A 27,429-nucleotide genomic window follows, 5' to 3' on the forward strand; every position below is an offset into this window, starting at 1 on the left:
TTGATTGATCTGTCAAGAAAGGAAAAATTAATTTGTTGTTTCTAAGGGGAATTATTGATTCACGATAGGTGAATTGAGGTCGACAGCACGGGTGTTCCAAATTCCGGGAAACTCATAACATTGCCTAGAGCAATAACAACAAATACTATTTCTGGACACCATGACATTCGCGATCGATTACACAATCAAGTTCTCGGAAATTCACTTCCCCTTCGAGTCCTAGATCAATAACATTGTTCCCGTTAGAATTCAATGCGCATGTGCAACCTTCGCCCCGGAGCTATTGCACATAGAAACAACAAATACATCGACCTTGGAAAAAGAGGTCATTGACCCCATTACGTAATCATTCTCCCTAGGGAGGCTATGCCCTTATTTGGTGTACTGACAGTATTCTATGCCCATATATGGTGTGGGTACGGGAGTCGGACCCCCATCTCTACTCCTTTTGCCCTTGAAGTCTATCTTTAAAAATATAATCCATAATAAGTCATATTGGTTGGGAAAGTGTATAATTATAAAAAAATATTTAAATCATGAACACAAAGAAGATACATGTTAGTGATTGCGTGCTTTCAATAATCGGTATAATAATATAAAGCAAAGTCGTGAATTTAATTAAATCCAGTGTGGGCTTCGTCTGGGGCTTATGACTGGTACCGAAATCTCTGCAAAAGAACAAATTTCTGATCAGTCAATTATTTTATTTCATAAAAATTAAATTACGCTTCCATCGTTCCCCGTAAGGCCCCATGGCCTGGTATATCAGCAGGGACTACACTTTTTGTAGTTTCTTTAAAATTCTGAATATCTGATAATTAATAATAAGAACTAGAAAATGAAGCGCGATAGAAAAAATAATCTGGAGATCCAAAAACATGAAAGAGGAAATAAAGAAAGCAAGAAAGAAAAAAGATATTAATTGAAGCCTGGAGAATCTAACACTTTTTTAGCTGCAAAAGTGACACCCACGAGCTGATCAGTATTTATTTTTATTTATTAGACTAATTGTATTTGTAAAGTAGTGATTTATTCAAAGGTCTATAGCAAATCTGATCAATAACAAGAAAAACGGTACTTGTATGATATAACCCCGTCCTAATATTCTTCATCTATGTAAAGCCTGTTTCTCGGGCGCTCAATCCTAATGATATATACCTCAGTATGATTAAAATATAATGCTTTAAAAATTTGGGACGTATATTTGCACATTATGGGGTGGGGGTTGGGGTAAAGTATAGCGGGTCTGCATGCCTAATATATTAGGTACAATTATTCTGCATATTATGAAGTAAGAACTTTTTTATAACTTCACGCTGTCCAAATACTTTACCCCCACACCCCTAATGTGCAAATATATAGCCCAAATTATATATTTCCAATCTATTCAGTCACTTCTCTTTGTCAGGTCTCACGCTAAGCTGAAAGAAACTAACGAAAAAAATCGTTTCTACTTTGCATCAATGGATGAACAACTTGAGTGGTCGGGGCTGTATCATACAAATTCAGAAAAACAAATAATTGTGGAGTGGAACTTTAGGCCAGTGAAGATCGGGAAATATAAGTAGCCTATATCGCGAATATTTCGCTTGTATCAGCAGTTAGGCGATTTCAACTTAAAACACGAAAGACTAGCATAAATCAAAATAAAGATCTAAAAAAAATCAATGGCAATGGAAGTTTTATAAAACAGCGCCTTATTCAAAGGTCTAGAGCCGTGATTCCCAACGTGGAGCGGAGGCCCCGCCGGTTGGACATGGCAATACTTTGGTGGGTCAAAGGCAGGGCGTGCACCCTTCGGCGTACTATAATTTAGAGCCTTAATTTTGAAAAAAAAAATTCATGTGAATAATGCCACATTCAAATGCATTTAAAGATCAATAAAGATACATGACAGAATTGCAATGACGTTATAAATTGTTTAAAGGTGTTATATTCCGACAATAGTTTTCGTTAGTTGCCTAGAGGACGACCCAAGAAAAAGATTTCAAGTTAATGGCCTTTTAAGCTTCCTTCAGATGAATAAACGTCTTAACTAAATTTAAATATCACGAGGGGGGGGGGGCCTAAGGAATTTAGAAATGCCTAGGTCGGGCATGGCCCAAAATCAGTTGGGAACCATGGTATAGAGCTAAATGGACCCATAATGCAACAAAAACAAACAATAAAACAATATAACAAACAATAAAAAAAAACACCGAAGAAAGGGGTCTTTGGGCCAGCAAGGATTGGAGAATAAAACTATCGCGTGATTATTTTGCCTGCAAAAGTATTTAGGTAGCCTCAGGTCAAAACGAGAGAGATTAGTGTAAAGTGAAATAAAGACATAAACAAGCTAAAAATCACAACCAATGGAAACTTGAAAAAGAAAAATTGAGAATAACAAAAAAGCACTAAAGTAAAATAAAGACATAATAAAACAACTAAAAATCATATACATCAGGGAGTTGAAAAAAAATTAACTTCGGAACAGGAAGAAGAAAAAATAACATATTACAGGGACGGACTTTTAAGATTAAAGCAGAATGGAAATACAGTCCAAAAATAAAATTGATTTATTTCTGTCAAGTTCACAATGTAGCTCGAATATAAATAAATACTGAATTTATCTCAAGATAGCAGAAGTTAAGTTACTACAGGGACGGACTTTTAAAATTAAAGCAGAATGGAAATACAGTCCAAAAAAAAATGATTTATTTCTGTCAAATTCAGAATGTAGCTCGAATATAAATAAATACTGAATTTATCTTAAGATAGCGATAGGTAGTAAAAATTTTCGTTTTATTTATATATGACTCATAAGAAGTACAGAAAAAGGTACAATATGGTACATAAAAAAGGTACATAGAAAAAAAAACAAGATGAGAACATAAGCTCCCAACTACATCAACAGAAAGATAAAATTGATAATTATTAAAACTGAGGAAACAAACCGAAGGCTTATTCGAACTAAGTACAAACGAGGGCAATCATTCATCATAGCATCCGCAGTGTCATGAAGTTTCAAAGGGGCGTCCCTAACGAGGAACTGATTTACAATTTTAGTGAATTTTTTAGAAGAGAAATGAAATAAAAAAAATCTAAACACTCTATGCATTCATTAATTTTCTTTTTTTAACAAAAAAAAAAGGTGTAAGTTCATCGATGGGGAACAAAAGTAAGAAAAAACTGAAAAAAAAGGACAAAAACAGAAATTTTAAGAACTTTAAATCTTCATTGTTCCCCTTCGTCTTAATGTTTATGCTCATATTTGAAGGAGAGTCAATAAGTGTGTGATAACGTTCCAACTACAATGATTCAAAAGGTGCTGGACTAATTGACCTGGTTTGTTTCCTTCATCTTAGTTGGTTCACCTGTTTCCTAAAAAATATGTCATTTTTTCAAAATCAAACAGTTCATGGTAACGTACTGTAAGTAAGGAGGGACTTCGGCTTTATAGTTACTGAAACTGTAAAAAAGTAAATTTTGATAACAATAGATATGTTACCGTGAATGTCCGAATTTGGTGAACTTCGACATTCACCAGTGAATACTTTTTTTCTCCTTGGACTTTCCAGCGTTGCCAATTCAACTTTTTCAGTTTATGCAAGGTTTGATGGTGACAGGTTAGGTTTTTAATCTATGGCTGAGATTTATTACCTAATTTAACCTGACATAACCCAACTTTAACTTTTACCATCAAAGCTTGTATAAAACTGAAAAAGTCGATTCGCAAAGCTAATTGAATCAAAGCAGAGAAAACGAATTTCGGACATTCACCGGTGAATTTCGACATTAACCAGATTTTGGACATTCACCGGTGAATGTCGACATTAACCGGATTTGGGACACTCACAGCATCAGACTCATGAAAAGAAATGGCTCTATCCTGATACAAAAATATATATAATTCATTAAGTTTTATATTTACCATTAAAATCTAAGAGCCTTAACAAATTTGTGTGTTTTCGATAAAGGGGGGAAGGGAAATTCCCCCGAAAATTCAAGGTGTGACCAACCGCACCATCAGATTCAGCGTATCAGAGAACCCTACCGTAGGTTTCAAGCTCCGTTGTGCAAAAATGTGGAATTTTGTATTTTTTGCCAGAAGGAAGATTTTGGATGCGTGTTTTTTTTTTTTTTTTTTTTTTTTATCCTATCGAACCAATGGTCCTAATAAATTTACAGAGAGCTCAACTGAGGGGAAATTAAAATTCCTAGTGTCCTTTTTAAGTCACCAAAAAGAATTAAGGCATCTAGCCTCCCTCTCATGCCCCTTTTTTAAAGTCATCCGATCAAAATTTTCGATTAGCCATTTTGCTCAGCATAGCTGAAAGGCCCAATAATTGTGCCTCTGGGGATGAAATAATCCAAAACATTCTTTGGGGAAAGGGCGGTAAGTTATCAAAATTTCCCATTATTTGTACATAGTATGCGTTATTATTTACATATAGCCTATGTGTTATTGGGACGAATACGGACATTTTTTTAGGGGGGGGGAGTAATATCCACGGGGAGATTTTTCCGTCCGAGGGGAGGGGGGGTATCCGGGGGTGAACTTTCCAGGAGAAACTTTACACGGGGGGATTTTTCCAGAATTCCTATACGAATTTCTTTTTATTTGTCTTATTTTTTCTTTGGTGACTCAATTTTACATCGGGATCTGGAGATGTGCCGGGGAAATTTTCAGCGGGTTTGAAATTGCCTGGGGGATTTCCTGTGGGAGAAATTCTTCATGGGGCTTTTTTCCGTGGGAGAAACTTTCCATGGGGGGGGGGGGGAATTTGTGGCAGGATTTAAAACCTATCAGAAATTAAGGGAAGGAAGTTTTTTTTTAATTAAAGCAGGCTTTTCTAGGCAAAATTGTCCGTAGAAAATTTTCCGGGTGGGGGGGGGGATTTTCAGCAAATATTGAATTTTCTGGGGGGATTTTACGTGGGAATAACTTTCCGTTGGGGAGTTTTCCAAGGAGGATTTGATGGGGGTTACACCCTTTTTAATACCTCACTCTACATGCTAAAGTATTTTGGCACGTTAAAAAAAACCTCTTATTTCAATTGAACATCCCTTGTGTTTTGGGGGTCGTTTTTCAAGAATTGGGACACAAATTTAAACTTTAGCGTGAAGAGCCCCTCCCCTAAAGATTGGTCAAACGGATTCCCCAGGAAACTCATGTATTTGGGTGGGTTTGAAACTACAATTTTAAACTACCCATAGAAGGTTACTACAGATCTGAGGCCGTACTACGTTGTATCAGTTTTGCAAAGCACATAAAGTCTGATACTTAAAGTCAGAATAGTTCAGAGTTTGTCATCCTAAGGTTTCTGGTGTTCTTTTCGTTGTCACATATACAGTTATGTGTTGCACAACACATGGTTTGCACAATACATGAAACCCGACACCTAAAGTCAGAATAGTTCAGAATTTGTTTTCATCCTGAGGTTTCTGGCATTCTTCTCGTTGTCCCGTATACAGTTATGTGTTGCACAGCATATGCAACCTGACGCCTGAAGTCAGAGTAGTTCGAAGTTCGTTTTCATCCCAAGGTTTTTGGTGTTCTTCCCGTTTTCCCGTATATAGTGAATAAAACTTTGAAACTAGACACCGAGCAAACTATACGAAACACAATTGGAACGACGATCTCGCATAATCAACTTTTAAGTCATCAGATTATTTCAATTTGTTGTGGTAAAATCAAGCAGACTCTAAGCATAAAAGTCTAGAGGTGATCCCACTATAAGTACCGTTAATCATAAAAGACAAAAAATTTACCATGAGACATATAAACTGCCCAATCTGGGAACAGAAAAAAATTAGAAGTGATAGGGTTATAATTTACGAATTGAAGTTTAAATTAATCAAAACACCTTTTTTTACTTTAAACTGTGATTGTGAATTATAATTTCAACGCTCAACCAAATATAAAAAACCATTTAAAATTGACTAGATTTTCTGTTCTTTTCAAATGAAAACATAACTATTTGGTGCTAAAATACGCATGAGCAGGGGAATAAAAGATTGGGAATGTTAAAAATTTCCATTAAAAAAAAGTTAAAAATATTAAAAATTTCACCACTTACTCTTGGGTTTTTATCCAAAATCTTCTGAATTCTATCAAAATGGAAAAATAGAATGCTATCAACTATGTATAAATCTCCCTCGTCTCCCAGGGAATATGGGCCAGAAGTGATATCGCCCATTGCGTTCAAACCTCCACCTAAATAGAGAATAAAATGAACTAAAAAGTTAATAAACAGGCTTATGATTGACACAAAATTTACTACTTTGACGAGTGTGAACAGTTTAATTAAAAATGATGTCATTAACTTAATAACATCTTTTACTTTTAACCATTAGAAGAATGTTGCAAAGGAAATTGCATCATAAGAAGGTGCTATTCAACGCCACGTTTACGCATTTATCTATTAAACTTGTGACGAATCTATAGGGGAAATTTTATAAATTGTTGGCTAACAAATAAATCTTCAAATGGGGATAAATCCATTTATTTAGACTGTGAAAAAAACAGGTACAAAAGTCCAGATATTTCGATCACATATACAGCGATCGTCATCAGCAGAATTACTAAAATAATATAATTGAAACTAGTATTTTTGTATACAAAAAATAAATAACTTTTCTGGTCATTCTCAAAAGAATGAACTTCCGGATTATTCACTAGATTATTTTCAGAGAGAGTTCACTGAAAAAGTTTATTCCCTTGATGTAAGTTTCCTTCTTTCATCTTGCCCAAAAGTAAAACAAATTTCCAATGAAGGCGGCAAAGCCTTCCGTGTTTTCTAATTCCAAACGAGTTTACAGTTGTTTATAGTTTATAGTTGTTCACTTGGTTGGTCTCATTTCCCCACATATACGACGAATTTTCGACGTAACACCTGAAACTAGGTATCCTTTTCTTAGAGCACACTGTCGTTCTATGATTTATACCCATTTGAAAATTTATTTGTTCGTCATAGACGGCAGTGTGGTCTAAGATAAGGATACCGAATTTAAGGTGTTACCTCGGAAATAAACTTTTGGGCGAGTGTTCTTCATGGAGATTCTGTTTTAAAGTAACCACATTTTAGTAGTGGATCGGGGGGGGGGGTAATTTATTTAATTAACCCAAGTTTGCGTTAATTAAACTTGCTCCTAACGCAAGTTTATCGGATCAACCTATTTTGCGCCCCCCCCCCCCAAATGTTTTATCGGATCAACCTATTTTACGCACCCCCCCTCCAAAAAAAAATCCTGGATCCGCCCCAGCCAAATTTAGTGATATAACGTGACAGTATATAGCAGCAAAAATGGGTTTGGTTTGAACTTATAAACAGACTTAGTGGCGAAATATAACTTCTGAACCTCTGAACCTCATAACATCCGAACCTGAAAAACAAATTATTATTCTAATAAAAATTTTAAAAGCCTTACTGAAGTCATCTTAGGTCGCAGTAAATTAGGGAACTTTAAGTATTTAAAGTTATTTTATGAAGCATATTTGATTTTTTCCTCAGGGACTACTTGGAAATGCTTCTTGATGAGTCAAAATGGTGGAAAAGTGAGCTTTCTCTGCTCTTCATTGACTTCGAAGAGGCGTTTGAAACAGTTGATCGACTTTGCTTATGGAAAGTCCTTAGTTATTATGGAGTGGAGTGCCAGGAAAAGCTGTGAGCATGATTATAGTTCTACATGAGGAGGCTGAGTGGTGTGTTTAGACAACCAGGTTTTTTTTCCAAGATCATTTTGGGTGTGCACCAAGGATGCAAACTTTCCCGGTTCCTTTTCGTGATTGTAATGGATTGAGGCACGATTATAAGGCGTGAAAGAATGCAGTAAGCAGCTTGCTGACTTAGACTTGACGGTCGACACGTAGACTTGCTAGAAAGCTCTAAACGGAGGTTGCTAGAAAGCTCTAAACGTCTGTATACTTCCCAATAACCAATACTATATGTAAACCTTGGGCAAAGTTCATAGCCGTCCACAGTCCCCGGGGACTGTGGGGGATTAACTCATTCTCAAAGATATAGTTATTATGTTTTTGACCATGCTGAACAAAAATGGTTATCTCAAAATTTTTATAGGATGACTTTGGGAAAAAATGAGCGTGCGAGGGGTCCTAGTTGCCCTCCATTTTTTTGGTCACTTAAAAAGGGCACTAGAACTTTTAGTTTCCATTCAAATGGGTCCTCCCGCGATATTCTAGGACAAACTGGGTCAATACGATCACCCCTGGGGAAAAGAAAAAACAAATAAACACGCATCCGTGATCTTTCTTCTGGCAAAAAATACAAAATTCCCAATTTTTGCAGATAGGAGCTTGAAACTTCTACAGTAGGGTTTTCTGATACGCTGAATCTGATGGTGTGATTTTCATTAAAGTTCTATGGCTTTTAAGGGGTGTTTTCCCTTATTTTGAAAATTGGGAAATTTCCAGGATCGTAACCTCTGATGGATAAGACTAAACTTAATAAACCTTATATAATTGAAATCAGAATACAAGTTCGATTCGTTTGGTGTGTCCATTTGTATCAAGATTCTGTTTTTAAGAGTTTCGGTTACTAGTGAGTTGGGCCTTAGATACTGCTCGTTACAAGGAACTGTTTGAAAGCGAAACTATTCTTCAAGAAATTAAACCTATGGAACACACATTTAAAAAAAAGAAGTTCGGCATATTTCCACTTTAAATTTATGCGCCAACGATAGCAGAAAAGCAAAAATCTATTTGCTGAACGCTTGAATGCTTTGCTAATCTATTTTCGAACCATTTTGATTATCTTGACATTACAAAATATGCGTGGACACAGAATCCATTTGATGTCATCGATGGAGATGACAAATCTGAACAACAAGTAATGAGAAAGAAAACTTGATGGAATTATCTTGTGACCGTTTTTTTTTAAACAAAATTTTGAGAATACCGTTCGCAATATCTTATTTATGCAAAGAAGGATTTTCTATATTAGCTGAAATGAAATCCCTCGTTCTAGGTCTGTAATGAGAGAAAGGTTGAGATGGCAGGGGCACGTTCTGTAGTTGATAGATAACAGATTGCCGAAGATTGTTCTTTTCGACCAACCGTCTTGGGCTAAACAGAAAACAGGTCGTCCACAGTTGAGGTGGGAGCATGTCGTGAAAAAAGATTTATGGGAGATAGGAACGTTCTGGGAGGGTATAAAGAGGGAGGTTTTGAATAGATAAGGATGGAGGAAGAGTGTGCGAAACGGTAGGGAAGAAAACAATTCTTGGATTTTTACTTTTTTTTGCTTTTCGAAATATTAGGCACTGATTTCTGAACACTATTGATTTAGGGGAAGGTTTGCCTTTAGAGGCATCAAGTTTCAAATTTTCGGTATTCTGAATTTTGTTTTTTTAAACCCTGATTGTAAATACAAACTACTGCTAATGCTAGTATAAACAACTCACTGTAGCCCAAGCCGTTTGAGGCCAACACAGCTACACACGATCCTCCTCCAACCCATACTATTCAATACCTTCCTCTTTAATCTCTCCTAAAAATTTTCTGTTTCCCTTAAGTTTTTCCTTGTGATCCCGTCCTTCAACCCCATTCGTGGACGACTTGCTTTTCGTTTGACCCTAGATGGTTGGGCGACAAGGGCGATCTTTGACTATAATTTTTATTAAAATTAATAATGTCAACGTAGGAAAATTTGTCTAATAAACCTAAGTATTTCAAACCTATTGTAATTTTAATTTGTCTAATAAACCCAAGTCCTTCAAACCTATTGTAATTTTAATTTATTTTTGACCGGCAGAAAAAAAAATGAAGGATATTTTTTTTTTATTGTACAAAAATAAGAAAAAAAAATGCGGATTCAAAGAGTTTTTTCTTTATGAAAAAAGTATGGGTCTCAAGTTTCCTTTTTAATCTCTTTAGGTGCAAAAACAAAATAAAAAGTTTGAATTCTGTAGGGTTAATAGACAAGTTTTCCCGATGATAATGGTAATAAGCTTACCTTAGCTATAGATGTCAGGTCTTGATTTTTCTTCAAACGATAATTTCGACAGGATCTGTGCCAATCATCATCAGCTTCAAATTCAAGTCTCTACTTGAGTCTCTACGAAAAGACTTGAATTTGAACCTGATGATGACAGGCACAGATCCTGTCGAAATTACAGTTTGAGGAAAAATCAAGACCTGACATCCATAGCTTAGGTAAGCGTATTACCATCTACTATTATCAAGAGTCAGGTTGTCCTCAGAGAATATATAAGTTTTCCCGAACTAATTTGAAATTTTGAGTTTTCATAAACCTTTTTTTCAGATGTCCTTTTTTTTCTTATTAGTGAAAAAACATCAAACTTTTCTGCTGTTTTTTTTTAATTATTATAACTTTTTCATAAAGACTCTTATAAAAAGAAAAAAAAACACCAATTAGGAACAACTTAGATCAAAATACACGCCCAAATGTATATTCCCTTACAAATCTTTCAATATATGAAAGTTTCATTTCATTAATAAGTAACTAACTTAATAAAATTTGTCTTTATTTATTGGTTCCAGATGGAAGTCCTTTCATCATAAATAAAAAAGTAAATAATATATTTTTTTTTCATTTTAAACTCTAAGCCTTGCAGACAAAATTGCTTTAACTTTGATTTTAACCCAGATTTTTTTTTTCTTTTTTTTTTTTAGTAAATAGGAATGGGAAAACACAAAAACCCAAACAGTACCTTCTTTTGCCACTTCAATTTTCCTTCCAGTAACAGTTTCGAATGTTGATCCAGCAGACAGATCTTTCTGCTCAATAAGCTGTGGAACTATATGATCTATTATCATCTCATCTCTGAAGGAAGGATCTACCAAATAAACGTCTTGGGTGTCTCTAGGTACCCATTGCCGAATACCTTCTTTTGTTGGAACAAAAACTGTGTACTTCTTGGTATCGTCAGAGTAGCCTGTAAAAGTTAGGGATTACTACAATGACGAGGCTACTGGACGCCAGGGAGAGCTGAGTTGCTCGAGTCCTGCTACAAGTACAAGTAAGTAAGTACAAGTAAGTTATATTAGGTATACTTTTCCCAGACCACACTGAATTTCTATGACGAAAAAATAAATGTTCAAATGGCAATAGGTCCATTTATTTAGACAGCAAAAAACAGGTACAAAGGTCTAAATATTTCAATCACATACAGCAATCGTCATCAGTAGAAGTACTAAAGTATTAAAATTAAAACTAACATTTTTATACAAAACAAAATAATTAGCTTCCTGTTCATTCACAAGATTTTTTCTCTGAGAGAGTTCAATAACAGTATTTTTCATGTTCATTAGAAATGCATATTACATATAGGTAGTATTGAAGAAGAAAATTTACATCTCAAGACTTTGAATGAACTCTGTTTATTAAACTCTCAGAAAAATCTAGTGAATGGACTGGGAGTTTATTTTGTTTAAAAAAAAATGAAACAGATTATTTTGTTTCGTATAAATATGTTAATTTTAATAGGATAGAAAGCCCCTCCCCCCGATTAGTATCCCTTACAGAGAGGTGGACCTGCAAAGTGGCATTTTGTTCCCGAGTAGCTACATTCCGAACGAGCTCTTACGGATCGTTCGGTTGGCTAGATTGCAATAGTTTCCCAAGTAAACTTTGGAAACGAGAAAACTTTAGAAATGACACTGGTACCTGAGATAACGAAAAGACGTTATGTGCACCTGCTCTTTCAAATTATGTAAATTTCTTGGGGATGGGTTAAGGAATTGAGTTAAAAATCTGAGGAGTACTGGAGGGAAGGGAGTCTATTAGATTTTAAATTCGGACTTTGGGAGGGTTGGTTTTAAATATTCAATACCGTTATGTGCATCCACGTCATCGAAATTGCATGTCGGAAATATCGTGGGAGCAACTCAAGAGATGGGGTGGAAACTTCCAGGCAAGTTGGAGAAACGAAGGTTGAGGGCTAGGAAAATCATAGAAAATCAAATCTAGTAGCGTGGGAAAGGGCAAGAAGCTAATATTTTTATCTCCACCTTTATTGAATTGATTTCTAATTGCTGCTCTTATTATTTGATTCTGTACTTGCATTGTGTTTATAATTTTGGTTTTAACACTGTTTGACTTTAAACGATAATTGGTCGATTTTCCGTTCCATTTTCTTTTCCTTTTCTTTATCTTGTGATAGTCGTTAATCAATAAATTTTTATTTATGTATTTATCCATCTGCCCCCTATTTCGCCTTTTTTCAAAAAATGTCCAATTTTTACCTTATTAGTTTTTTCCTGATGAATTTCAGATACGCCATTATGACAAGCTGGCAGCAAATAGTTTCTTTCGATTTATTTAGCTGCTTAACCATAAAACAGTCATAAGTATTATAGGAGTTTATATTACAGGAAATTTATTTTTGGGTGTACTGGAGATACACAAAAATGTTTATCCCTTCCCCATAACACTAAGTTTTAATCCTCCCTTATCACCCTTCGTTTCAGGGGCAACACTAGGAACCTTTTCATTCTAACAAGTGATTGGAGGGCAGCGCAACCTTTGCAGACTAGCTCATTCACATGGTTGTTAAATCTGAAATCATTTGAGACAGTAACACCTAGTATTTTTTTACTGTTCACAGGCTGGAAGAGGGGTTCTGGCTCTTGGAAATCAGTTGAATCTCATTAGCTTGCACCTCATTTCATTAAGAGTGAGACTTACTAGTTCACAATGGGTGCACAACATACTCGTAATGTTAGGGTCAAGTTTCGGCATTGCAGTTTCCTTCGAGTACCTATCAGAGGCAACGCTGTAGCATTGCCTATAGTAAAGGCCATACGGCTCCAATTTTTTATTATTATTATTATTTATTATTTTTTTTTCCCAGAGGCACTTCATCTGGAAAGGGTCATCTTATAAACTTGAATGGGGCTCATTCGATTTGAAATCAAGAGTTTTAGTTCCCTTTGTAAAGGTCAAAAGCGATTGGAAGGCAACTAACACCCCTTCTACGGGAAAAATTAACACAGTCTTCTAGTCATTCTCCTTATTCATAATGCTAGTTTGCCAGAGAAATTTAGTATGATTGAACTTTCTATTTTCCGCAATTAAAACAAATTTTACTTAATTTCTGACTCTATCCAGTTTTCACTTTCTTTACTCATGTCCAGTTTTAATTTATATACTACGAGTGTTGCTCAAGTTTTCTTCGGGACTCTTTAATATGTTTGATACGCCACGAGAGTGAAAAGAATTTCCATTATCTGCTACTATCCTTCAGCTAGGCCCTAAAGCAAGGCCATATTCAGTGGGTGTTTTATAGGGTTAGACCAGTATTTCCCCAAACACATCCAATCAAAATTTTGAGATTTTTCTATGTAGAAAAATATTCTCATGGAAAATGGCAGAAACGCCATTTTCTTCTATGTAGTTGATTTCCAGATATAAATTATGTTTTTGAGGAGGAAACTCCCCCCACAGCCCTCAGGGCAAGGGGTTATAAGTTATGCCCTGGGTGCATATAAGGTTTCTTATAGAAAGCTTAGAAAGCTTTGTCGTAGAAACTTCAGAAAGGACTCATTCGATTGGAAACTCAAAGGGCTAGTGCCCTTTTTAATAGTCGAAAGTGATTGGAGGGCAACTAACCCCCCTCTCACACCCACGTTATCCCGAAACACATCCAATCAAAATTTTGAGATAGCCATTTTTTTCAAAGTAGTTGAAAATTCTAGAAATTAGATCTTTGAGGGTGACAACCCCCCATAGCCCTCAGGGCAAAGGTTGTAAGTTATGCCCTGGGGGCATATAAGGTGTTTTATAGAAAGCGTTGTCGTAGAAACTTCAAAAAGGGTTCTGGAAATTATATCTTTGAGCAGGGCACTCCCCCCACAGGCTTCAGGGCAAGGGCTATACGTTATGCCCTGGGGGCATATATGGTTTTTATGGAAAGAATGCTCGTAGAAACTTCCGAGAGGGCTCATTTGATTGGAAATTGAAAGTTCTAGTTCACTTTTTAAGCGTCAAAAGATATCAAAGGTTAACCAGCCCCCCCCCCACGCCCTTTTTCCCCGAATACATTCGATAAAATTTTTGAGATAGCTATTTTGTTAATCATAGTTCAAAGATCACATAACAAAAACTCCGGTGTCGATACAACCCTCCAGGGCCCGGGGGCAGACGTTGTAAGTTATGCCCTGGGGGCATATATGGTTCTTACGGAAGGGATGCTCGTATAAACTTAAAAGAGGGCTCATTTGATTAGAAATTGAAAGTTCCAGTTCAGTTTTTAAGAGTCAAAAGAGATTGGAGGGCAACTAGCCCCCCTCACGGCCCTTTTTTCCTGAATGCATCCGGTAAAAATTTTGATATAGCCATTAAATTAAAAATTAGTTCAAAGGTCATATAACAAAAACTACGGTATCGATACAACCCTCCCGGGCCCGGGGGCAGGCGTTGTAAGTTATGCCCTGGGGCATATATGTTTCTTATTAAAGGGATTCTCGGATAAACTTCAGAGAGGGCGTTCACTTTTTCGTGTTCGAGTTCGAGTTCACTTTTTAATAGTCAAAAGAGATCCGAGGGAAACTAGCCCCCCCCCACGCATCTTTTTCCAAACCCATCTGATGAAAATTTTGAGATAGACATTTTGTTAAAAGAATAGTTCAAAGGTCGGATAAGAAAAACTCCGGTGTCAATACAACCCCCAGGGCCCGGGGGAAGGTGTTCTAAGTTATGCCCTAAAGGTGTGTATGGTTCTTATGAAAGGGATGCTCGTATAAACTTCATAGAGGGATTATTTGATAGGAAATTGAAAGTTCTAGTTCACTTTTTAAGATTCAAAAGATATCCGAGGGCAACTAGCCCCCCCCCATACCATTTTTTCCCCAAGCCTATCCGATAAAATTTTTAAACCAACTATTTCATTAAAAATAGTTCAAAGGTCAGACAAGAAAAACTCCTGTGTTGACGCAACCCCCCAGGGCCCAGAGGCAGGCATTGTAAGTAATGCTCTGGGGGCATATATAGTTCTTATGGAAGCAATGCTTGTATAAACTTCGGAGAGGGCTCATTCAACTGGAAATTGAAAGTTCTCGTTCACTTTTTAAGAGTCGAAAGAGATCGGAGGGCAACTAGCTCATACCCCCTCCACGCCCTAAATTCATCAGATAAAAATTTTGAGATAGACATATTGTTAAAAATAGTTCAAAGTTCAGATTACAAAAACTCCAGTGCCAACACAGCCCCCCAGAGCCCGGGGGTAGGCGTTGTAAGTTGTGCCCTGGGGGCATATATGGTTGTTATGGAAGGCTTGCTCGTATAAACGTCATAGAGGGCTGATTTGATTGGAAATTGAAAATCGTAATTCACTTTTTAAGAGTAAAAATTGATCAGAGGGTAGCTAGCCTCCCCCCACACTCCACTTATTTTTTTCCAGAGAGCCTTCATATAGAAGGAGTCGTCGTATAAACTTCAAAGGGGGCTCATTCGATTGAGAATCGAGAGTTCTAGTGCCCTTTTCAAGAGTCAAAGGTGATCACAGGGCAATTAGCCCCCCAAGCCCTTTTTCACCAAATATATCCAGTAGAAAATTTGAGGTAGCCATTGCATCATATAAAATTTTTGGGATAGCCGTTTTGTTAAAAATAGTTCAAAGGTAAGATAACAAAATTCTGATGTCGACACAACCTCCCAGCGCCCGGGGACGGGCGTTGTAAGTTATGATCTGGGACATATAAGGTTGTTATGGAAGGGATGCTCGTATAAACTTCAAAGAGGGCTCATTTTATTGGCAATTGAAAGTTCTAGTTCACTTTTTACAAATCAAAAGTAATCAGAGGGCAGCTATCCCCCCCCCCCGCCCCTTTTCCCCTAATGAATCAGATAAAGATTTTGAGATAAAAATTTGTTGAAGATAGTTCAAAGTTCAGATAACAAAAACTCCGGTGTTGACACAGCCCCACAGGGCCCGGGCGCAGGCATTGTAAGTTATGCCCTGAGGGCACATAAAGTTCTTATGGAAGGGATGATCGTATAAAAGTCAAAGAGGGCTCATTTTATTGTAAATTGAAAGTTCTTGTTCACTTTTTATAAGTCAAAAGGGATCGATAAAAATTTTCAGATGATCGTTTTGTTACAAATAGTTCAAAGGTAAGATAAAAAAATCCGGTGTCAACACAACCACCCAGGGCCTGGGGGCAAGCGTTGCAAGTTATGCCCTGCGAGCATATATGGTTCTTATTGAAGGGATGCTCGTATAAACTTCAGATAGGGCTGATTTGAATGGGAAATGAAAGTTCTAGTTCAATTTTTAAGAGTCAAAAGAGATCGGAGGGCCCCTAGCCCCCCCCCCTTACGCCGTTTTTTCCCAAACCCATCCGATACAAATTTTGAGATAGCCATTTTTTAATTTGTTCAAAGGTCAGATAACAAAAACAACGGTGTTGACACAACAACCCAAGGCCCCGGGGGCAGGCATTGTGAGCTATGTGCTGGGGCGGTATATGGTTCTTATGAAAAAAATGCTCGTATAAACCTCAAAGAGGGCTCATTTGAATGGAAATTAAAAGTTCTAGTTCATTTTCTCAGAGTAAAAAAAGATCGGAGGGCAACTAGCCCCTCTCGCCCTCCACGCCTTTGGGTTTATCGGATGGATAAACCCATCCGATAAAATTTTGAGGTGACAATTTTGTTAAAAATAGTTCGAACATCAGATATTAAAACTCCGGGGTCGACATAACCTCCCAGGGCCCAGGGACAGGCGTTGTAAGTTATACTCTGGGGGTATATACGGTCCTTATAGAAGGAAATGCTCGTATAAAATTCAAAGAGGGCTCATTTGATTGAAAATAGAAAGTTGTAGTTCACATCTAAAGAGCCAAAAGAGACCGAAGGGCAATTATCCCCCGCCCATGCCCTTTCCCCCCCCCCCCCCAAGCCATCCGATTAAAAATTTGAGATAGCCATTTTGTTAAAAATAGTTCAGACATCAGATAATAAAAACTCCGAGGCTGACACAAACCCATTTTTCACTTTGATACCAGTTTTGATACTTTTATTAAGATTTTATTTTTTTTTTTTTAGTTTCATTTTGAATTAAGGAATTTTTTAAAACCTTAAACTATTTTAAAAAAAAAGCGAATAAAAATTAATAAAAAAAAAACTTTCCGAAAAAGATTTTTTTAAAATAAAAGTAAAGGTTATTTTAAACTTAGGAACAACAGATATAAAGGACTGCTAAAATTCAAGCAAAAAACGACCATACATAACTGTTTAAGAAAAAATGAGACCAAAAACGAATAGAAATTAAATAACCAATCATAGCAAAGAACATACAACAAGTAATAATATAAATGAATAAATAGATCTTAAAGCGAGTAATGCTTAGATCGAATATGAAAATCAAGCTTAAAACGAAAAAAAAATATTTTGCTATTGAACTATAAATGAAACTTAAAACGAACAGAAATTAAATAAACAATCAATGCAAACAAACATACAATAGATATTAATGTCAATTAATAAAACTAGTGATACTTAAATTGAATATGCAAATCAAGTTTGGAACGAACAAAAATCACTAAAAACAAGAGTTTGGGTATCGCCTCCTTCTCCCACTGTCAAAGTCTAGAACCTACTGCGTCATTGGCACTTTACTGAAAACTATATGCTTCTTGAACAGTCTTGGAAAGTATAAACAACAAAAAATTGAATATTTGATGTTTAATGATATTAATTGTTGAAAGATCCATCAGTTCAAGAATTTATTTCACTGTAATTTTATTTTTATTTTCAATGCTGTAAGAACCGGAAAAGACAATATTTGTAATATAATTCGTTTTCAGTTAAGCGCCAATGACGCAGTAGGCTTTTGGGTTTTTATTTATAGTTAAGGAAGGGTGCAGTATCCAAACTCTTGTTTGTAGTGAAACTATATTCGTCTTTAACAACTTTAAAAAGAACTAGTAAATTAAACTGAATATTTGATGTATCATTATATTAATTGCTAAAAACTCTCAGTAATAAATTTTTACTATAATTGTAATGTTTATTTTCAATAATAAGTACAAAAGAAAATATTTGCAATAAAATTGGTTTTGAGTCTAATTAGACAGCGTTGTCTAACTTAGCTAATTGTTTTTCTTAATTCTTTTTACAGGTTCAAAGTGGCAACACTGATGAAAAGCTGATACTACCCTAAAAACTTCATAGTTTTGAAACAACTTTCAGGTAATGTCAAGGGGTTTTCAGACATGAATCTAAAGTGGGTAGAGAGGCAAAAAAGTGTTTCCTTTAGTGTCGCCACAACAATGTTTAAAATGTTACTAATAATAATACAGAATATGAAAATATAAATTTACTATCCACACAAAAAAACTATATGGAGTACAAACATTGCTGAGAAAAGAAGGCACGAAACATCACAAAAATAACTTTAATTACTATAAGCAAGACAATTAATTCTAAGTGGCAAATAAATACAGGAAAGGAAGAGAATAACTGGAGAACCAAAAGGAAGAGAATAACTTTAATTGCTACTAGCAAGAAAATTAATTCTGAGTGGCAAATAAATACAGGAAAGGAAGAGAATAACTGGAGAACCAAAAGGAAGAGAATAACTTTAATTACTATAAGCAAGAAAATTAATTCTAAGTGGCAAATAAATACAGGAAAGGAAGAGAATAACTAGAGAACCAAAACTGTGTTACAAACTACATAGAGCCTGTAGGTTTAATCTACCTTTATTTGGCGAAGTTTACCCACATGCTAGCCTAACCGCTCTATTTATGAGAGTTGAAGAGGTAGAAGAAAGAGAACGAAAATGAGAAAGAAAGAGAAAGAAACGAAACTGACTGAACTGGCCAATTGACTCAATTAAAGCAAGGAAGAGAAGCAATATCAAGATTTAAGGCGGCCACACGTATCAACTATTAAAACAAATAAACTCACATTTAGTAGCGTCAATTGACAGACCAACAGAACCAAGACTTAAGTATTGAAAAATTTTCAATTTTGTCAAATTCCTACGGCTACGACTTAACAGAAGAAACCCGTTGGCATATGCGATATATGATAATCCAACTTCACCATAAAACATTGAGACTAGCAAAGACCGTAGGAACTGAGCTAATACGCTTTTGAATATACTAGTTGGCAAAACAGCTCCTTGACGAACTCCTTTACTAACGGATATGGGGTTTGAAAGCCTCCATTTCATTTTACCCGAAAATTAGCACCAGAACCCCAATACCACAAAAGTACCAGGAGCGATCTATTTACAGCAGATTAAGCAGGGCATTGTAGTGCATTAGAATGAATAACATTCACTCCAGAAATATCCACTGTTATGCGGTAAAGTGGAACTTTCTATTTAACCGCATCTTTCATATGGTGAATGAGAATAGGGTGAGCCTGAGAGTAGCTAAAACTCCTCCGAAAACAAACCTGCATAGACGTAAAATCGCACTTAGAATTAAATTCTGATAATAATAAATGTTCAAATACTTTGCTCAAAAAACACGACACAGTGATTGGTTGACAACTTCTTTAACTATCAGGATCTTTTCATCTCTTAAGAATAGAGCTAATTGACGAACTAGAAAACTAGCTGGTACAATATATTGAGGTAGACACGATTGAAATAGCAATTGCAAATGATTGATAAAGATGTTATGACGGTTCGAGGTTCAGACGGTTCGATGTTATGATGTTTTGTGCTTGTGAAGGTTCGCCGAAATGGTAGCACCCCTTTTGAGGGACCTATTAAAAGCACTAGAAACTGGACGGTAATAATTAAAGAAAATGAGGAACTTCAAACTTGAATGGCCGACTAGTATGCACTTTTCACTTTTACATTCCTCCAAGAGGCTTTATCGCTTGGTCTACCCCACGAATTCAAGCAAGCACGTCCTTTTAGTAATAATAAGAGTTTAAATCGAAACCATTGGCTTGAACAGCAACAGAAGTTTGAAACACTGAGACTAAAAACTCGGACTGTGGAACAATCTGACTTGAGAAAATTATTTGACGACTGTCGCCAAGCTCAATTTAATATAAACAAAAGAACCATCCGGGAAAAAACCCATCTGGGTTAGTTTTGACTTAAGCAGCATTTAACACCTTTAAATACGAGTTATTACATGAAGTAATTACCATTATCTTAAAGTAAAACAAAGTGAATTTTCTTTTGTTTTATTTTCTCAAAAAGTAGGATTTTGTTATTCATATTTTTACTTGATTGATCGTTCGGGCGAATTTTCGGGCATTTGCTTATCACAAGAGGCAAGCAATATTTCTAAGGATAAAGGTCCTAATAGGTAGATATATAGATAGATAATTTATTCAGCAACCTAATTGCCTGAATTGGTTAACTGGAAACTTGCATAAATTTATCTTAAAAATAGGAAAAATCAGGAACTTATTTTAATAAAAAAGATCTCCACAAAAATTATACTGTTTTTGCTAGTAGCTTGTGCCAGATTAAAAGAAATTAATAAAACTGTAACTGTACTTAAGGTAGAACTGTAGGTTAAGCTAGATACATATAGCACCAGACAGACAGAATGGTGCACCATGCGCACCGTTCCTTTGAAGGTGTAGTTGTCTTTGGGAATCAACAGATTTCTAATTTTTAAGAGTGAAAACTGTCCTTAAAAATTCAAAAATTTTCAAAATTCAAAATTGTCCTTAAAATCTAACTAATTAGTTTTACTGATTTACTTTCATGGCATAACGCTGGCAACGCTGGTGAAAATATGGTACTGTCTTAAAAACTTCTAAATTTTAAAACAACCAAAAGAAAAGTGGTAGCTTGTGGCGAAAGAAAAGTGGCAAAATGGCAGTTTTCAGGTATGAATAGATGGACTCGGGGGACAAAAAATGTTATTGTCTTAATGCTCTTGGTATTTTAGATGCAAATGATTACCTGAACTGCTTCTAAGAAATTGACTCAGGTTTTTACTCCCCAAGAAATATTCTCGATACAGGCTTATCTCGTCTGTAGCTTGTCGCGATAGAAGAAAGGATCGAATGCTTTCAATCAAATCATGGTCTGTTTCTTGTGAGCCGTGTCCTATAACTTCAACATTCTTCGGTGAGCATATTTTGGAATCAGTGAGTGGATTTGATTTTGGGTAGACTGGAAGACCAGTTAATAGGTGGGGCTTCGGAGGGGCAACATGATTTGTAAATGGGCTAGGTTTCGGATAGTCTCCTTGACCGGTAAATGGGTTCGGCTTCGGATAGTCTTCCTGACCAGTTAATAAGTGTGGCTTCGGAGAGGCAACATTACTTGTAAATGGACTGGGCTTCACATAGTCTCCTTGACCGGTAAATGGATTCGGCTCCTGGCCAGTTAATAGGTGTGGCTTTGGAGGGGCAACATGACTTGTAAATGGGCTGGGCTTTGGATAGTCTCCTTGACCGGTAAATGGGTTCGGCTCCAGATAGTCTTCTTGACTTGTAAATGGGTTTGAAGGATTATCCTGTGAAAAATAAGGGCAATAATTAGACAATGGACCTACACTTCAGAGATCAAACAACCGTTATCAGTGTTTATTTAAAATAAATTTTTAATATACAATACAGAAAACAAAAGTAAAAATTTTTGATGCTATTAAGGTCTCGTAAAGAGACTTTTTTCCCCAAAAAATATATACTATACCCTACTCACGGGTGCCATCAGGACGAGCAAGCTAGAAAAATAATAATAAAAAAATAAAAAAAAATAAAAACTCCAAAATTCATCAAATTGAAAACTGAACTGAACTATATTTTATTTTATTTTTTCACTTCGCAGATCATCCTATGGCCAACAAACCTACTACTTTAGGTTTAAAATATGTATCAGCACAGATATTCTAAAATTATGCTGGATAAAGCTGCAATATATAATTATCATTTAAGAGCAGCCGCATAAACTGTGAATCGACCTGTAAACTGACTGCTGCTCACCGTTACTTAAACCCATACAATATAAAAGAGTTACTCTTGCATACTCGTCCTAGTCAAGTAGTTAGCTCTCCGAACTTGAAATCCTGAGGTCAGGGGTTCGAGTCCTGGTGTCGCTGATTCTTTGGCTTGAGACGGGGGTGAAAGGTTTGACCCGTAAGCTCCACCAGAGTCGACCCAGCTCTAAATGGGTACCTGGAGAAATCTGGAGGAAGAACACGGGAAGCCTCGGATGATTTATTCCCCAACCACGCATTGCACTCCCGGCCAAAGGCATTGAATCAGGAGATCAATACCTGCGCAACAGTCAGCATGCGGTCAGCATGCGATTTTTTTTTTTTTTTAAGTTAAGTATAAACCCTTCGCCGCTGTTAATTTTCAGTTTAGCTCAGTGCTCAACCTGACATGGAATCAGCAAGAGATATTAGGATCAGTGGTAGTTATCATATTAATTAATGTCAACCCTTCAACTTTTGCAAATATTCTTCTCTAAAATGAGCTAAATAATTTAAAATAATTTTGAAAAATAATTTAAAATTTAAAATAATTTTGAAAAATAATTTAAAATAATTTTGAAAATAATTGAAGGTGTTCAATTGTGTTCGAAACAGATGTTATTAGGAAACTAATACCAAAAAGAAAAGAAGACATACTGATTGCTGGTTTGAAATATCTATAAAATGCGTTATTAATAAAATATTTAAAGTAAGGAGCTCTTTTATATCTCCCTTTGAAGTTTCGTTGGGCAAAATTTTGGGGCTAATCGTTGGGCAATTGTTAGCTTTTGGTTACTTCAACTTGATCGTTTTTCAACTTTTTTTCTATGGAATTACTCATAAATCGTTAATTTTTTTTTCGGGGATGGGAGAAGGGGCTTTCGATCTTTTTTCTTATTTACTTTCTAGAACTTTTGGTTAGAAAATATGAATGGACTTTAGATAATATAAAAAAAACCATCAACTTTAAAAAATTTCAAACAGAATCATGCTAAAATTTTAGGAATTCCTCTACCGATTCCAGTACAATTAAATGTTTCTATTTCAACCGCGACAATTCAAGTTACAATCCAGTACAAGACAAACGTTTATCGAAGCACAAAAAAAAGACGCAAGAACGTTGTTGAGCTAGTTTCCAGCGTGATCATCTATTTTGTGGTCGCTTTATTGGATAAAAGTTAACTAGTTATACCTTCAAGACATGAACAGAGCCTCTTATTTGAAGTAGAAGAAATTTCTCCTCAGTTAGAGGAGAAATAATGATAGAAATAAGAAGGAGAGAACCCAAGCTGTCCACATCTTTGGAACTGCCACATACTACTACGCTGAAAGTCATTCCTCGGGTCAATTTTGAAACACGAAAAAAATATCAATGTCATGAAAAGTATCGTGAAAATTTTTGAAACTTTGCAAGATATACTAACAAATACTTAATCAATATATAAAATTTATAGCAAAGTACATTTTTTTCAAATATTCCTTCACAAATTGAAGATGGTTCAGGTGTATTTGTTTATTTCATTTCTTTGCATCTTAGACCTACAATTTCGAGATTGATTTATTCGTTAATGATTCTGACAAGGTCGTATCCAGGGAGGGCATGGGGTTTTGAACCCTCCTCCCCCCCGAAATATTTTTTTTCGACTCGTAAAAACGTACCAAAAATGAATATAAACAATTTTTTGTATATTTTCTTAAGTTTTTTTGTGATCCCCCTCCCGAAAAATCGCTTTGCATCCCTTTCCCTTCGAAACAAAATCCTGGATATGCCCCTGCATTCTGAACACTCCAGCGTTATCCAATTAAACAAGTTATTAAAGTCTGGAAAAAACTTAATAATTAATTTATCATGTTTATAGATTTAATAACTGATTCAAGTTTTTAGTTGACTTTTACAAAGTGTGAAGGTAGTTGTTTAAAAATGTTTAAATAAATTGCCAAAAGTTTCCGCCATCTCAATAAAGTTAATTTTTGCAGTTTTCTATAATTTCCTATAAGAAACTATAACCAGGGGCGTAATTTGCTATGGGGAAGGGACCCCTCCCCCAAGACCTCGGTTTGCCACACACACACACACACACACCCAGCTAAAATTTAGTTTCTTAAAAAATATGGTCAAAACTAAGATAAGCCTGCATAATTCAAACATTCACAGAAACAGTTCAGTTGTCTTTGGCATATCTTTACCTTTATCGCACTATATGGCTCACTTTTCAGTTTTCACTGTCAGTTTCACTTGATTTGGTAAAATTGACACCAACTTTGCCCCCCCCCCCCCAGGATTTGACAAAATTACGCAACTGGCTATAACATCAACTGATTTCAAGACAAACCATGTATATATATATATATATATATATATATATATATATATATATATATATATATATATATATATATATATATATATATATATATATATATATATATATATATATATATATATATATATATATATATATATATATACCTCTGGGAGTTAATTGTGGAAGCATTGAAACACTTTTTGTATGTAATTTCTAATAGCTTGACTGGTATGCATGTATTTCACAGGTTTGACCTGACATAGGGTTACCATATAGATCTTATGGTAGAGGCGCCACCGTGCTGGGTAAAGAATGTAAAGCCTCGAAACCCGTTAAGGCCGGTGGTATTCTTCTGATGAGCCCTAAATGGAAGGTTTTACTAGGAAATATTTTGCTAGATTTAAGGTGCTTTTGCGGGTAATTTTACAACGACTTGGGTATACTGTTTGGTCCTAGGTAGTTGGATGGATGTGTAAGGTGAGAGCCTCGTTCAAGTGCACATTTGTCTCAATTGCTGGATTAGGACGACAGTTTTTTTTTTTTTTTTTTTTTTTTTTTTTTTTTTTTTTTTTTTTTTTGCCATGTAATTATCTCTTAAACATAATATATATATATATATATATATATATATATATATATATATATATATATATATATATATATATATATATATATATATATATATATATATATATATATATATATATATATATATATATATATATATATATATATATATATATATATATATACATATATATATATATATACTAAAACAAACTAACTAAAATATATAATATACAATTACTCACATGTAGAATTTCCAGCTACCTTCGTGACAGCTACCTACGTGAAACCAGAAAAGTAATCAGATCCCTATTAACAGCCCCCCTGGTTGTCATATCTAAGATTTTTTGCCGGGGAAGATAACAAAAGAACATTTTCTCATTTTTTTGTCCAACTGTTTCTATTAAGATTAAGTATGAGCTACTAGGTCAATATATCGTCTATCTGGATAATACCACATTTATTTAAGAAAATTCAGATTTTGTTAAATTGAGAAATTAAATCAGCATTTTTAATTGAAGCAGGCTAATTATTCGATTAAAGTAGCCATTAAAAAAGAAGCAGCAAATTTTAGGTTTTACCTGAAACATGAAGCTTAAAATGCAATTATGAAGCCAAAATACTTTGAAAGCGATTTGTTTTCCAAATACCGTGAACTAGTTAAGTTGTGCAGTTTACGGTGAAAAATTCACTATAAACCAGAGAATTAAAAAGTTGCCTAAAACTAATGTCATTAAAAGACAAAAATACAAAGACTATTCTGGTTTTGGGTATTCGATTCCAGAAATTACTTCAACAAATAAAAGAGCCACAGGTTTAACGTAAATGATGTGAAGAAAAATCACCCTTAGTCATCATCAACATCATTATCTATTTTATATTAAATTTAACAAAAACAAACGGAAAAAACGGGTCTACAGACGCAAGCTTGAGGATGAATCCATTAAACATTTATAATACTACAAACTGACAACAAATACGGAAATGACTCAGTAAATTAATAACCTATTACTGAAAAATAGCAAAAATTGGAAATTATTACAGTGAAATACCCTATTACAGTAAAGATGCACAAACATTTCATTACGGTCTTACTGTCTCTTACCGTATATATTTGATTAATCCTGTCTTGGTCAAAGAATAGAATACTATCTATTATGTACGAACCGCCCTGGCAATCGAGAGGATATGGACCAGAGACTATATCACCCATTTCATTCAAAGGTCTACCTAGAAAAAAAAACATCGTAAACAGATTTGAAGGCTTTAATGGTAACTTACCTCTACTCTTCCTGTTTATGATTATTTTACGATTTATTTACTATATTTATTATCTTTCTTGATTTATTATTTTAGAACATAATTTTTTTCTTCACTTTGATATCCATTTTATGTTGCAGAAACTGTTTCTAACACAAAACAAAGAAATGAATATAAAGATGACAAACGGGTCTATGGCCAGTAAATGAAAACAAAGTGAACAAAAAATAAAACGAATATTTCGCCCGTATACAACAAGAAGTCTTCAGCGTAAAGAAAAAAAAAACTAGAAACTAAGACAGAATAACTAAAATATATAATATACAATTACTGACTTGTACAATTGCCAGCTACCGTCGTGAAACCAGAAAAGTAATCAGATCCCTACTAACAGCCCCGCTGGTTGTCATATCCAAGATTTTTGTTCCGTGGAAGATAACAAAAGAACATTTTCCCATTTCTTAGTCCAACTGTCAAACAGTTCGTGGTAACGAACTGTACGTAAGGAGCGACCCGGCTCAATAATAACTGAAACTAGAAAACGGAATTTTGACACCAATAGATACATCAATAGAATCATATTTTATGCTAATTTTAAATATAAAAATTTTATGAAGTTTAGTCTTACCCATAAAAAGTTACGCGCCTGAGAAAATTTGCCTTATTTTCGATAAAAGGGGGAAACAACCCCTAAAAGTCATAAAAATTTAATGAAAATCACACCATCAGATCCAGTGTATCAGAGATCCCTACTATGGAAGTTTGAAGCTCCTATCTGCAAAAATGTGGAATTTTGTATGTTTGCCAGAAGAAAGATCACGAATGCATTTTTTTTCTTTTTTCTTTTTTTTTCAGGGATGATCGTTTTGATCCAGTAGTCCTAGAATGTCGTGAGAGGGTTCATTCGAAAGGAAATTAAAACTTCTAATGCCCTTTTTAAGTGACCAAAAAAATTGATGTCTTTGAGGATGACTTAATTCCCCACAGTTCTGGGGGGAAGAGCTGTAAGTTATTAACTTTGCCCATTGTTTACACATTGTATTGGTTAATGGGAAGTATACAGATGTTTTCAGGAGGTTTTTTTTCTGGTGGGGGGTCGGAGGAGGTGGTTATAGGGGAAGAGCTTTCCATGGAGGATTTTTCCTTGGGAGAAGGGACATTTCTATGAAGGGGGCGCCTGATTTCCCAGCATTATTTAAAAAACGATCGGAAATTAAATTAACAAGTATTTTTTCAACTGAAAGTAAGGAGCAATATTAAAAACTAAAACGAACAGAAATGATTACGTATATGAGGGGGTTCACCCCCTAGTCAATACCTCGCCCTTTACGCTATTTTTTTAGTACTTTCAAAAGAGCTATCTATTCTAATTGTCCGGCCTTTGTGTTTAAGGGGGTTATGATTCGAAAAAATTCAAACTTTATCGTA

At 35.2% G+C, this 27,429-nt stretch overlaps 1 protein-coding gene across 1 annotated transcript in view; it reads right to left on the minus strand.

Annotated features, from left to right (window-relative positions):
• Nucleotides 1–495: 495 nt before the first annotated feature.
• The window catches only part of LOC148939204 (uncharacterized), a 224,124-nt gene continuing 197,190 nt past the window's right edge, over nucleotides 496–27,429 (minus strand). Inside the window, exons 21-25 of the mRNA XM_089107060.1 lie at nucleotides 25,847–25,971; nucleotides 20,848–21,406; nucleotides 10,672–10,896; nucleotides 6,060–6,196; nucleotides 496–668 (exon numbers count right to left, since the gene is read on the minus strand). Of these exons, the coding sequence (XP_088963186.1) occupies nucleotides 648–668; nucleotides 6,060–6,196; nucleotides 10,672–10,896; nucleotides 20,848–21,406; nucleotides 25,847–25,971 (1,067 nt within the window). The 3' untranslated portion in view covers nucleotides 496–647. The remainder of the gene's footprint in view (nucleotides 669–6,059; nucleotides 6,197–10,671; nucleotides 10,897–20,847; nucleotides 21,407–25,846; nucleotides 25,972–27,429) is intronic.

The sequence above is a fragment of the Artemia sp. Qi Xiang Cuo genome, chromosome 21 (assembly GCF_049724085.1).
Source record: "Artemia sp. Qi Xiang Cuo chromosome 21, ASM4972408v1, whole genome shotgun sequence".
Lineage (NCBI taxonomy): Eukaryota > Metazoa > Arthropoda > Branchiopoda > Anostraca > Artemiidae > Artemia > Artemia sp. Qi Xiang Cuo.